At 35.2% G+C, this 14,056-nt stretch overlaps 1 protein-coding gene across 1 annotated transcript; it reads left to right on the top strand.

The window, feature by feature from the left end:
• The first annotated feature begins 326 nt into the window (after positions 1 to 326).
• Positions 327 to 8,848, top strand: LOC128290624 (uncharacterized). Its single transcript, XM_053026353.1, has 12 exons — positions 327 to 669; positions 760 to 1,130; positions 1,258 to 1,500; positions 1,601 to 2,057; positions 2,184 to 2,428; positions 2,789 to 3,029; positions 3,237 to 3,332; positions 3,476 to 3,682; positions 5,117 to 5,167; positions 5,272 to 5,518; positions 8,151 to 8,363; positions 8,698 to 8,848. The coding sequence occupies exons 1-12, from the start codon at positions 327 to 329 to the stop codon at positions 8,846 to 8,848; spliced, it is 2,865 nt and encodes a 954-aa protein (XP_052882313.1).
• Positions 8,849 to 14,056: the final 5,208 nt, after the last annotated feature.

Genomic DNA, 14,056 nt, shown 5'->3' with positions numbered 1-14,056 from the left:
AAGCACAGGACTTTTGGAGTGTAGTTGAGAATGATGTTGAACCACCTTCATTGAGGGCCAATCCCACGATTGCTCAAATGAGGCAACATGCTGAAGAGAGCACTAAGAAGCATAAAGTTTTGGCTTGGTTGGAGAATGGAGTGTCTGATATAATCTTCACTCGAATCATAGCTTGCAACACACCTAATGAAGCATGGGAAAGGTTGAAGGAGGAGTTCATGGGATCGGATAAGACTAGGCAGCAACAGTTGATCAACTTAAGGAGAGATTTTGAGAACTTAAATATGAAAGAATCATAGAGCATCAAGCAATATTCAGACAGGATAATGGCCACTATCAATAGCATAAAGCTACTTGGTGAAGATTTCAGTGATAGCAGGGCTGTTGAAAAGGTTATCACCACACTCCCTGAGAGATTTGAGTCTAAAATCTCATCACTCGAGGATTCAAGGGATTTAACAACCATTTATTTGTCTGAATTGGTAAACTCCCTTTATGCACTTGAGCAGAGAAGGGCCAACAGGCAGGAAGAGCATCTTGAAGGAGCTTTCCAAGCAAAGATCAGAAAAAGCTCAGGCTCAAGTCAGAAAGGAAAGAAGCCTTGGCTAGATAAGAGGGAGAAACCAAGGAGGGAAGCAGGCAAAAGAAGGTTTCCACCATGTGTCCACTGTAAGAAGACCACACATTTGGAGAAATTTTGCTGGTACAAGCCAGACATCCAATGTAGGAGCTGCAAATAGTTTGGCCATATTGAGAAAGTGTACAAAAAAAAATGGAAGGCACCAGCACAGCAGCAGATCCAAGCCCAAGCTGCTGAGGACCTTCAAGCTCAGGAGGAGCATGTCTTTACTGCCTCAGGCTTTGCAACCTCAAGCAAAGTCATATGCAATTGGCTTGTGGATAATGGCTGTGCACACCACATGGCAGCTGATGAAAGTCTATTCAAAGACCTTAACAGAAGCTTTGCCTCAAAAGTTAAAATAGGCAATGAGAATTTGATTGAAGCTAAAGGCAATGGCAATGTTGTGATCAACACTGGTTCAGGTAACAAAGTTATTTCAGATGTGCTCTTTGTCAAAGTTATTTCAGATGTGCTCTTTGTACCTGACATTGACCAGAATTTACTTAATGTTGGTCAGTTAATTGAAAAGGCTACTCACTAGTTTTCAAAAATGGCACATGTATCATTGAAGACTTTCATGGACAGAAAATGATCACAGTATGGTAGATAAATGCTTTATGCTTGATATAAGTTAGCTTGAGAAGAAGGCTTATACAAGCCTAGCTGATAATGCTGGCCTATGGCATAGAAGACTAGGTCATGCTAATTTTAGATCACTAGATCTATTGCACAAACTGAACTTGGTAGATGATATGTCTAAAGTTGAGGCAAGGGAGACAGTTTATAAAGTTTGTCAGCTTGGTAAACAAGCTAGACTGCCTTTTCCAGTTAACCAAGCATGGAGAGCTCGAGAAAAACTTGAGCTTGTGCACTCTGATGTGTGTAGACCAATAAAGTCCCTTTCCTTGAATGACAGCAAGTACTTTGTGCTGTTCATAGAATCTGACCAGATTTTGCTGGGTTTACTTCTTGAAACAGAAGTCTGAGGTGTTTGATACCTTTAGTAGATTTAAAGCACTAGTAGAGAACCAGTCAGATTGCAAGATTAAGGCATTGAGAATTGATAATGGCACTGAATACTTGTCTGAAAGGTTTCAAAAACTTTGTGAGCAGGCAGGGATCCACCATCAGTTAACCACTGTTTATACTCCACAACAAAATGGAGCTTGTGAAAGGAAGAACATGATAGTGATGGATGTGGCCAGATGCTTGCTATTTCAAAGCAAACTTCCAGGCAAAATTTGGGCTGAGGCTGTCAATACCTCATTGTATTTACTCAACAAGCTTCCAACTCGAGCTGTGAAGGAAAAAACACCTTTTGAAGCCTGGTATGGACTCAAACCATCTGTTTCTCATCTAAAAGTGATTGGATGTGTGTGTTATGTTCTCATTCCAGCAGAAAGAAGAACCAAGCTAGAGAGAAGGTATGTTATTGGTATATTTGTTTGATACAACAGTACCAAAAATGGGTACAAAGTGTATGATCCCTCAACAAAGAAAATTTTGGTAAGTAGGGACATCAAATTTGATGAAGAGAAGGTTTGAAGTTGGGATGGTTCAGATGCAAGTCAGTTTGAAGAAGATCAGTTTGACATCAGCTTAGATCCAGCTGAAAGTGAATTAGGAAATGCAGACATTGATGATCCACCTGTGAGAGGCACCAGAACCATTGCAGATATCTACCATAGATGCAATATTGCAATAGTTGAGCCTTTGAGCTATGAAGAAACTGCAAGAAACAAATATTGGAAAAAGGCCATGGAAGCTGAGCTTGATACGATTCATAAGAATGAGACATGGGATTTGGTTGATAGGCCAGATTAGAAGAAATTCATTGATGTCAAGTGGGTTTTTAGAGCCAAATTCAATATTGATGCCTCACTGAACAAGCACAAGGCAAGGCTTGTAGTGAAAGGGTATAGCCAACAACATGTCATTGATTTTATGGAGACATTTGCTCCAGTTGCAAGGTTTAACACAATCAAGCTCCTATTTGCCTTAGCTGCACAAATACAATAGAGAATTCATTAACATGATGTCAAGTCAGCCTTTCTGAATGGTTTCCTTAAGGAAGAGATTTACATCGAGCAGCCAGATGGATTCAAAGTCCCAGGGAAAAAAGATAAAGTCTATAGGCTGAAAAAGGCTCTGTATAGTCTGAAGTAGGCACCTAGAGCTTGGTATGACAAGGTTGATGCATACCTGTCTAGGCTCAGGTTTGAGAAAAGCCTGAGTGAACCAACACTCTATGTGAAGAAGACTGAAGATGAAACTTTACTGATTGTTTCAATCTATGTGGATGATTTACTAGTAACTGGAAGCAAAAGTGATTTGATCAATGATTTTAAGACACAAATGCAAGAGGTGTTTGACATGACAGACTTGGGAATCATGACATGCTTCCTTGGTATGGAAGTGAACTAGTCTGATCAAGGTATTTTCATCAGTCAACAAGCCTTTACCTGGAAAATCCTAGACAAGTTTTGCATGACAAACTGCAAAACAGTGAGCACACCATTAGCTCAATAAGAGAAACTGACCAACTTTGGAGGTCAAGAGAGAGTTGATGAGAAGGAGTACAGAAGCTTAGTTGGCTGTTTGCTTTATTTAACAGCAACTAGACCTGACCTTATCCATGCTGTTAGTTTATTATCAAGATTCATCATTGTTATGATACAACACATTTCAAGGCAGCTAAGAGGATACTTAGGTATGTTAAAGGAACCTTGAAGTTTGGAGTCATATTTAAGAAGGAAAAGGAACTTAGGCTGATTGGATGTTCAGATAGTGATTGGGCTGGCTCTGTGGATGACATGAAAATTACATCGGGTTACTTTTTTACCCTTGGTTCAGGAGTCTTTTGCTGGAGCTCAAAGAAGCAACAAACAGTTACTCAATCCACAGTTGAAGCAGAGTACATTGTAGCAGCAGCAGCAGTGAATCAAGCCATTTGGCTTAGAAAGTTGTTATTTGATTTGAATGAAGATCAAAGTGAAGTCACTAAGATTATGGTTGATAATCAATCAACAGTTGCCATAGCTAAAAATCTAGTCTTCCATGGTAAGACTAAACATTTTAAAATCAAATTTCATTTTGTTCGAGAAGTTGAGCAATCAGGAGAAATCAGTCTTGTTCATTGTAGCACAAAAAATCAGTTAGCTGATATTTTAACTAAGCCACTTGGGGTTACAAGATTTGAGGTCTTAAGAAGCAATATTAGTGTTTGTTGCATACAGTCCAAGAAGGAGTGTGGAGCATTGGCTTGCAATGCAACATGTGACCAGCAGCTCACCAAATAGACCAGCAAATGAGCAGAATCGAGAAGCAGCAGCTTGTTTACTTCATTTTGGATATTTTGTTCCTATGTAACTTAGTTTAGTTTCTTTGTAATTTGTTCACAAAACTAGTTGGATTAGTTTTTTTATTTGTACTTGATGTAATAGCTGAAACGTCAGCTTGCTTTTACTTGTAATTCAAAGATTGTATTTTCTTTATATTAGTGGGAGCAGTTACATTATTAGGTAGCTGTCAAATTAGTATGTAACTCTCATATATTTTGAAATTCATCAATGAAAATCAAGTTGTTGTCCGGTTATCATCTTGTTCAAACTCTTTTTTATTATTTTTGCTTCTATCTTTCTATTTTTGCTTTTGTTTTGGCCTTGTATTACTGCCATTGTTTCAACAAGTAGCAATCTTTCGATCAAAAGAGCACTATTTGATCAAAATCAAAGACAGGATACTCTAAAGAAATGATCCTTTTTTATTATGCTTCATCTCATAAAGAATCCATTTTTACTATGCTTTATCTTATGGTCGCTATTACTTTTGAATTTAAACACTTGCTACACCATTAATTTTAATTTCATTAATACAATAATTTTTTTTAATAATCTCATTATAAGTTCTGATCATATCTAATTTTTTTTGACACAATACTTAAAACTACCTATAATCCTTCCTCAACCCATAACTAGGAAGATAATGCACATGCCAATCAAGCTAAAACTCGATTGACATAATATTTTTTAAATATACATATATTCATTTGCATATAATTTTCAACCTTGGATACCTAGCTTTCATTAAAAGATTTGGGGCTTCTAAGTTACTTTCTTGGTATTGAAGTAACTCCTACCACTGATGGTTTGTTTTTAAGTCAGCGCAAATATGTTCTTGATCTTCTCAAGAAGGCTCAAATGGATCAGGCAAAAGAATGTCCCACACCTATGGTCACTTCAACAAACTTGTCTTAACATGTTGGCAGTGCAATAGAGAATGAATCTGAGTATAGAAGCATTGTGAGGGCTCTACAATATGGGATCATCACCAGACCTGACATTACTTTTACTGTCAATAAGTTTATCAATTCTTGCATAAGTCTCTTGACCAACACTTCAAGGCTGTAAAATACATTCTCAGGTATCTTCAACACACTATGGACTATGGATTTCACTTTATAGTAGCTCCACTTGGATTTGGTTGGTTATTCAGATGCAAATTGGGGAATTGATGTGGATGATAGGAGGTCTACTACAGGGTTTTGTATGTTCCTTAGGGGTACTCTTATGGCTTGGGGATCGAAAAAATAACAAATTGTCTCCAGGTCAACTGTAGAAGCTGAGTATAAGCTCACACTGTTACTGAAGTGGTTTGGCTAGAGTCTCTTTTGTCTGAGTTGCATGTTTTTACCTCAAGAAAGGCAGCAATGTGGTGTGATAACTCAAGAGTAGTTGTTGTATTTGCTAATCCAGTGTTGCACTCGAAGTTCAAGCATGTCAAGTTAACTTTGTTCTTTGTTCGAAAGAAAGTTGCTACTGGAAAGCTAAGTGTGGGGCATGTTCCAGCACAGGAACAAGTAGCAGATGTGTTTTCCAAACCTTTATTAGCTCATTTGTTTGCAAAATTTAGATAGTATCTTAAAGTCGTTGCAAAGTTTGAACAAACAACAGCTATTAAGGAATGAAAATTGTTATAATTAGTTATCAATTGACAGATTGTGTTTAAATACCATGTCTTGGTATTCAATTTATATACAATGAAATTGAGCCTTTCCAATCACTATGGATTGTGTTTTTGTTACTCGAGTTCTTTGTATGCTTCTCATTAGAGCAGCCACCTCACTTAGAACTCGGGTCGCCACACATGTTTGCTGTAGGCAGCCGGTAATTGGATCAGTTTCACTATTGCAAAAAATTGTGACAAAATTACCTCAAACAACTGACCCCCGAATACGTTGTGTCGAAACCATTTTTTTGAAATAACGGGGATCGACTTTATATTTTGAAAAGAAAACCAAAATTGAGAGTCGCTACCAATCTTTTTTGTTTAGGTGTGATCAGATCACTAGGTGATTTGGTCATTTTAATAAAACATTTTGATTTACTAAAACAACAATTTTGGTCTACGAAATTAAAAAAAAAACGGGTTCGGGAGTCGGTTACGTACGAGGAAGGATTAGCACTCGTAACGCCCAAAATTGGTACCTAATTGATTAATTAATGTCTTAATGTCGAAATTTAAAAAAGATTTTAAAATAAATTTAAAATATGATCCCTTTTTATGAATATTTGGATAACTTGAAGTGGATATTAAGATTCTCTTGTTTCGAAGAAATAAAATATTACATCCAGCACGTAGGACACGGCATTTCGAACCTTCGATACCAAAATCATCTCATAATTTCCAAAACTTATGCATTGAAATTTTAAAAGGATATTCGGTTGTTCAGTCAAACGATAAATCGAAACCCAGCACGTAGGGCACAACTTCTCGAAATTTCCAAACACGAAATATTGCCTTTATTTTACTTAAATTTCACATATTTTGAAATTTGAAGGAATATTTGGTTATTTAGGTTAAACGAGAAAATCGAGACCCAGTAAGTTAGGGCACGATCTTTCGAATTTCCTAAAAACGAAATATTGCCCTCTTTTTTAGAAAGGTTTTTGAATAATAGCAAATGCGATATTTAAACGGTGCATATTTGATTTAGAGTATAATAAAGCCGCTAATTATGTGTGAGTATGTTGAAACATAATTCACAATGTGATTTGAACGAAGTAAAATATACATGTAAAGTAAAATATACATGTAATATATAATATGTAACAACACTACGTGAACATGTTATATTTATAAATGTCGACAACATGAATATAATAACAAATGATTTATAGGGCACGAAATGAAAATATTTGCATAATACACTATTTTAAAATCAACATCAATAACCAATAAGCAAAACAAAGTAACATATACAACGATTCAAGTAGATAACATGTATAGAGTTAAATTAAATAATGCGTGAGAGAAAAAGCAAATAAATAATACGAAAAGGATTCAAAATGCACAAATGTATATAAAATAAATAACTTAAATCTATTTAACATAAATAGTATATACAAAAAAAGCGAGATATAAAAATCTAAAGTAAATAATGCACATGAAACAACTTAAAATAAAATAGGATACATAAAAGTAAAAAAAGGGTAAATAAACAATATATGAAGCCATCTAGAATAATTGATATTTAAAACACTTTAAATATAAACAACATAAAACAATTTCATTGTAGAAAAAAATAAATAAGTAAATCAAATAGATAATATATAAAAGGGTTTAAGATAAAAACATATAAAAGAGAAATTTGAAATAGATAATGAATACACACGTAAGTATAAGATAAATAATATGAAAGAAAAATTTTAAATGGATAATAAATGAAATATTTTAAAATAAATAAATAGAGTTTTAAATATATATATATATATATAATAATTTAAAATAAATAGTTTAAAATACATAATATATATAAGAGAATCTGGAGTAAAACAATGTATATAAAAAAGGGGTCTACATATAAGTATTATATATAAAACAATTAAAATAGATAACACAAATATATTTTGTAAAAAGTTTGAAGTAATAATATACAAAACCTACAGCAAAGAATTAATATAAATATATATATATAATATATATATATATATATATAATATTTAAAACAAATGATATACATAAAATTATTCAAAATAAGTCACATACAACAGTTCAATGTAAAGTTTAAAATAAATAAAATGGTTTTAAATAAATAGAAGAAGTTTAAATCCACACGAATAAGGGCTTGATTGGAAATAAGATGAGATTTTAAGGTCCAAATTCGAAGAAGATAAACGCAAATATATAAAGGAGGGACTAAATCAGAACTGAAATAAAATTAAAGAGACGAATTTAAAGAAAATAAAAGAAAATAGAATTGAATTAAAACAAAACGAAAAAGGGGAAGGGCTTGAAACATAAATAACCCAAAAACCAAAAAAACGGATCCCTTTGGTCATTGGGTCAGGTCAACGGGCATGGACCGAAACGACGCCTTTTTGGCGCTTGAATCTCAAGCCCAAAACGACGTCGTATAGGCATTGTTATAAAACTCAAATTTTTATAAAAAAAAATTCATTTTATCAAACCAAAAAAAAAAACAAAAACAAAAACCCCTCACCCTCTTCTCTTCTTCTTCCTCTGCTAGGGTTTCAAAAACCCTCTTAGCGCCGTCGTCGGTTCTTCATCCCTCCACCTTGGACGGTGGTCGTGGCAACAACAAACGGGCTTTTCAGCCCTTGATTAAGCCATATTTGAAGGCCAAACCTTCAAAGCCTGGGCAATCGAGATCGGGAGGCTTCCCCCTCCTTTTGGAGTTCGAACTCGACGATGGAGGGAGGAGTTCCGGTGACGCGATTCGGTAAGTTCCCTTTCCCCTCCCTTTTTTATTTATTCCAAGCCTTTTTTTTGTTAAAAAGGATTTGCAAAATAAAAACAAAAATAGAAAAATCGAAAATAAAAAAGATCAAAAAAGATATAAGAGCAAACACCTCTTAGACTTGTTTTTTTGCTTTCGATCTCTGAAAATATATGTGTAATACAATTTTTGTATTTAAAAAAAAGAACCCCCTATATTACATTCGGATCTGGCTCTTATAGACATTTCAATACAATATTTTTAAGTTTCTTGCTACAGCTCTCTATCGTCTGCTGCTATTTCTGCGTTTGTTCTTTTTTTGTGCCTTCTTTTGCAGATTTTGGAAGTTAACAGGGCGGGTTTTCGCTATTTTGGTGCAAAACGACGAAAGGTGCCAGGTCTCGGGACCAGGCACTGGCGAGGCGACCAAAGAGGGCGTACGAACGGGTGCGGCGCACATGGAGGAGTTAGGGTTTTCGTTTAGCTAATGGTGTTTAAGGTTTTGTGCCAATTGGGCCTTGTAATTTTAGGCTGGGGTTAATTGGGCTACTTGGGCTAATTGTAATTGACTGATGGACATTAAAGGTTTTATTATATTTTAATTTTGACTCTTCTCTTGACCCAGGCAAAAATGGGTCATTACACGTTGTATTCACTTGAGATGAAAAATGAGTGCCTTGTAGGTTGATACTTGAAAGGGGAGTGATGCTATTAGCCTATTGTTTCTTTTATTGTCACAATTTAGATAAGTCAAAAAAGTAGGGTCGAAGGACAATGAGTTTCAGCCGTACTGGACACTCTTACTGTTTTTCACATGAAAATGAAATTTTATTCAAACAAAAGAAATACTTTTTCTTCATAAATATTACACAATTGGGTAAATCTAAAATTTATATATATGAATTTTGATGTAATGTATAAGCTATTATATATATATATGATATTTTTATTATTTTATTATTATACGTAATTATTGTTTTAAATTATTTGTAATTTAATTTAATGTCTATGAAAATTTATTAAATAGAAGACTGTTATAGCCCAAATTTTGCCCCATTTACAATTTTGACCCACCTACCCAATACACAAGACCCATTAAACCCAAACCAACAAACCAAATCCTATAGCCCAAATACCACCAGCCCAATACTCAACTAGCCCAACATAAAAAAAAAAAAAAGAAAAAAAAAGAAGAGAAACAGACAACAAGCTACCACACCTCACTTTCATCTGACACTAGCACCATCTTTGGTCACCACCATGTCAGCTACCACACCCCATGCTTCTGCCAACACCATCCCCGCATGCCTGGCACCTCCTTACCCTGCAAGCAGCAATAAAGAGATAGGAACTAATAGAAAATGAAAGTGTAAAGGCTATAAAAGCCATGAAAACAAGTATAAAAAAGGGGGGGGAAGCAAAAAAATTTTCCAGCAAAAAATTCCAGCAGCAAAAAAATTTTCCAGCAAAAAATTCCAGCAGCAAAAAAATTTTCCAGCAAAAAATTCCAGCAGCAAAAAAATTCCAGCCAAAAAAAAAATTCCAGCAAAGAAAATTCCAGCAAAACATTTCCAGCAAAAAAAAAAGCCAAAATCTATCATTTGTAACGAGGGGGGATTTTACAAAGATTGAAAAAGAGAAAAACACAAAAATCCCTCCGAACTTCGAATACAAAGAAAAAAATCAATAAAAAGGTTTGCATTTTTTTCTCTTTTTTCAAATTTTTTTTTCTTTTTTTTTTCTTCTTTCTATATACATATACATATATATATTATTAAGAAAAAAACAAAAAAGTTACCTTTTGAACTTCCGCCACCATATGCGGTGGTCGGCATGACAGTGGCGCGACCAAGCGGTGGTGTGATGACCTGGATTCCACGGAGAAGAAAATGCTTAAGAGGATTTTAAGGGAGGGAAGAGAGCATGAAAGCTTTTTTTGGTTTTTTAGATTGGGGGTTGAAAATGAAACACAAAAAAAAAAAATCTTTGTAATGGTGTTGAAACGGCATGTTTTTGTTTGGTGGGTGGGGTCTGTGCACTTTCCCTAAAAGGGAAATTTATGTGTTTAGTCCTCCTTCCTCGTAACCTCATTCAATTAACCCCCCAATTTTTATCTTCCTTTGTTTTTTTAAATTTGGCCCTCAGATCTTGTTTGGTTTTCATTTTGATCCCTAATTAACTATCCAATATTTATATTTTTATACCCAATTTTCATTTGTTTTTAACCATGTCCTAAATCTATTTAATTCATTTTTAACCTTTTTTTATGTTTCATTTATATGTTATTTCAAATATTTTATATGTTGTTTATTTACATCATTATTGTAAATATTTTATATATATATATATATATTTTTTTGTACATTTCCTAATATTTTCTTTTATTGTAGATATTATTATTATTATTATTATATGCATACATATGAAGTATCTTTTACGCACATATTATTTTATATTATCATTACCAAGTATATCATTTTCTTCTTATTATTAGTACATGATTTGTTTTATTTTCTTTTTTTGGAAATATTATTATTATTGTTATTCTAGTTTCTAATATTCCATGTTAATATTTTTCATTAATGATATCATTGTTTGCGTCGTTTATCTATTTTTAAATTCTCACTTTAGAAATATTTTTTTTTCATGTTTTAATTAATTTAAAAAATAAGGCGATGTACCGATTCAACATTAAGCCATCGATTTCATCGCTATGTTGGGTGAATATCATTGGCTCGTGTTAAAAATGGGACGTCCTTTTTAAAAAAAATCGAAAAACTTAAAAATTCTTGTGTTTTGAAATAGGATATTTATTTTTGTGATTATTGGTAAGTAATCAAATTTTATTTTTAAGATGCAGATGAGGATAGGTAATTTGTCAAAATTCGGTGTTGTAAACTTTTCGTGTTTCCAAAATTTTTCGTGTTTTCTAAAAAAAAATTGAGTTTCAAAAATTTTCGTGTTTTAAAATTTTCGTGTTTTAAAATTTCTCATTTTCAATTGGATCATGATTAAATATTAAATTGAATTCGTTCTTTGAAATTAAAGACAACGCGTGTTTAACAAGATACCAAATTTGGGCGTTATGAGGTGCTAATACCTTCCTCGTATGCGTAACGACTCCGAACCCTATTTTTCTCTGGATTTTGCGTAGACCCAAATTTGGCCTTCATTTTTGTTCAAATAAATTTTATTTTCAAAAAGATAATTTATTAGGTGTCCGATCACACCTAAAAAAAGATCGGTGGCGACTCCCCTTTTTAAAAAAAAACGAAAGTCAGTTTTTCAAATTTCCAATAAATTACCTCAATTAGCGACCGAAAGCTAAAATTTTTACGTCGCAACAGCTGGCGACTCCACTGGGGACGCCTTTTTGAGAGTCGAGTCGAATTAAACTCGCGTTGTCAAAATTTTCAAAGTTCCTTGTTCAAATTAACATTTAGTCGTGATCTTCAAATTTTTTGTTTTCAAAAAAAATCATGCATTTGCATCGTGTTGTATATATCTTAACTTGTTTTATCCGGTTGTTTTTCAGCTTTAAATTTTTGTGATTTCAGTTTTGGTTTAGTTTTTTAATTTGCAAGTTTCTCCCCACACACCGTGCACGTGCATTTTTGTTGCATAACATGAGCTCTCTACCCGGGCTCCGTCCGTTTAAGTGAAAGTAAACGCTACGCCTTCGTGAGTTAACTCGTCCCTCCGCACAGGCTAGTGAATACTTTCGGGTTCCATATGACTTATGCTTTCGTGAGTTAACTTGTCCCTCCGCATAGGCATAAGTAAATGTAATCCTCGAATTGAACTCGTGAGCTGTGATGGGTTATGACCGAGGCTTCGTGCTAATCTTAGCAAGATGATAGTACGAGCAATTCGAGTACTGTCTAGAACCGAGACGCATATAATGAACCATCTGAGCTATCCAATTAGAGCCATGCCGAACCTCTGTCCGCTTATAGTCGCCAAAATAAGTACACGGGAAAATGCCTTTTCCTTTCATTTACTTGTTTATGCAAAATAATTGGATTGGGTAGTTTAGTTTGTTCTTCAAATTATATTTGTTGTGTTTACTAACCAAGTTTGTTTGTTTTATTTTTACTTTCATCATGCATCATAGGCATCATATTAGGAAGGTGTTGATTAAAGGTTGGTTGCCAAAAAACGGGTTTCTGATGGAGGAGTCAATTACACAAATAACCGAGAAGAATGCTGTGGTTCGGGACTGGTCTCTAAAAACTCAGAGGGACGAAGGGGATAGTCTTGTGGAAGGGTGTGCTGCCAATTTACCCGAACAAATAACTGTGAATGTTCGCCAAAATAACCTCGAAGATTTGGTTCAAATTTGGAACCAGTGGGATTCAGATACTAAGGGCATTTTCACCGAAAGGTACGGATATATAGCTCACCTGATCACCATCCGTGTAGATGAACAGTTGATTCGAGCCATGGTTCGGTTCTGGGACCCAGCTTATCAGTGTTTCACCTTCAATCAAGAAGACATGACTTCAACCATAGAAGAGTATGCTGCTTTACTCCGCATCGACAATGTACAATTCGGCAAAATATATGTGAAGGAGCCTAAGCCGATGACCTTCAAGAAAAAGTTAGTGAGACTGACAGACATGACCGATGCATGGGCTGAAAAACAGATAAAGAAGAAGAATGAAACCATTTGCATTCCATGGTCCTCCTTACGAGATTTGGCTCTGAACCATCCCGACATGCTGAAAAGGGTAAATTTATTCGCTTTAGCCATTTATGGTTTGGTCATTTTCCCAAAAGTTCTCGGACATCTCGAAGTTGCAGTAGTTGATTTCTTCGAAAGGATAAAACAAGGAGTCAACCCAGTCCCAACCATCCTAGCCGAGACCTTCAGGTCCCTGAGTAGTTGTCGAAGAAAAGGGGAGGGACGATATATCGGATCTGTGTGATTGCTCAATGTTTGGATTTTGAGTCACTTCTGGAAGGTAGAGCGCACTCCGTTCCATATGTTTTCTAAAACATTCTCCCCGCTAGAAGCTTACCTCAAGAAAGAATGGCCGAAGGAAGTCACCGAGCAACATTGGGTATCAGTCTTCGAATCTTGGCCGAGGACATAACATGGAGAGCACCCTGGATCCGTCCTTCAGTTCTGCTATACAAATGTGGAAGCCAAGATTGGGTACCTTTACTTGGGTTATGGGGAGGAGTTGGATATGCTCCGCTATTGGTCCAGAGGCAATTTTCTTCGCGACAATTCCTCCCCGCGACTGGAGGATTAGCATAGTTCGAGTTCACTTTCGCGGGTGAAGGGTATATGAAGAGAGTCCGAGACGCTGCAAAGTCTTGGAAGGAAATTCATTACATGGAATTAGCTTTGTATGCTGATACCCTTACCCAAGATTACGATATATGGAGGAAGCAACGGGTAAATAGTCAGCAAATCCCGTCAACAAACTACACCATCCAGAATCCTTTCTCGGAGGAAACGCCGTCTGAGCTAGAAATGGCAAGACAAGAATTCGAACGAGAAAAGGCCAAGATGTCTCGGGACCTTAGTGCCCTTCAAGAAGAAAACTATCAACTAAAAATCGAAGTTCAGGTTGAAAGATCCAGAACTGAAAAAGTACAAAGAGAAGCCGAGATTGTGAGAAACGATTTAAGGGACCTTCATTTGGAAAACAAGAAATTAAGAAACACTATAAAGAATAGCGGGTTGG

Source organism: Gossypium arboreum, chromosome 3 (assembly GCF_025698485.1).
Source record: "Gossypium arboreum isolate Shixiya-1 chromosome 3, ASM2569848v2, whole genome shotgun sequence".
Taxonomy (NCBI): Eukaryota; Viridiplantae; Streptophyta; class Magnoliopsida; order Malvales; family Malvaceae; genus Gossypium; species Gossypium arboreum.
This window is presented reverse-complemented; position numbering and strand designations above follow the sequence as displayed.

Bases quoted from the DNA above. Each gene is read 5' to 3' on its own strand.
- LOC128290624 (XM_053026353.1), top strand. From the start codon at position 327: ATGGCCACTATCAATAGCATAAAGCTACTTGGTGAAGATTTCAGTGAT. The intron at 2,058-2,183 runs GTATATTTGTTT...GGGATGGTTCAG, and splicing joins AGAGAGAAGGTATGTTATTG to ATGCAAGTCAGTTTGAAGAA. The intron at 5,168-5,271 runs GTATGTTCCTTA...CTGTTACTGAAG, and splicing joins GAGGTCTACTACAGGGTTTT to TGGTTTGGCTAGAGTCTCTT.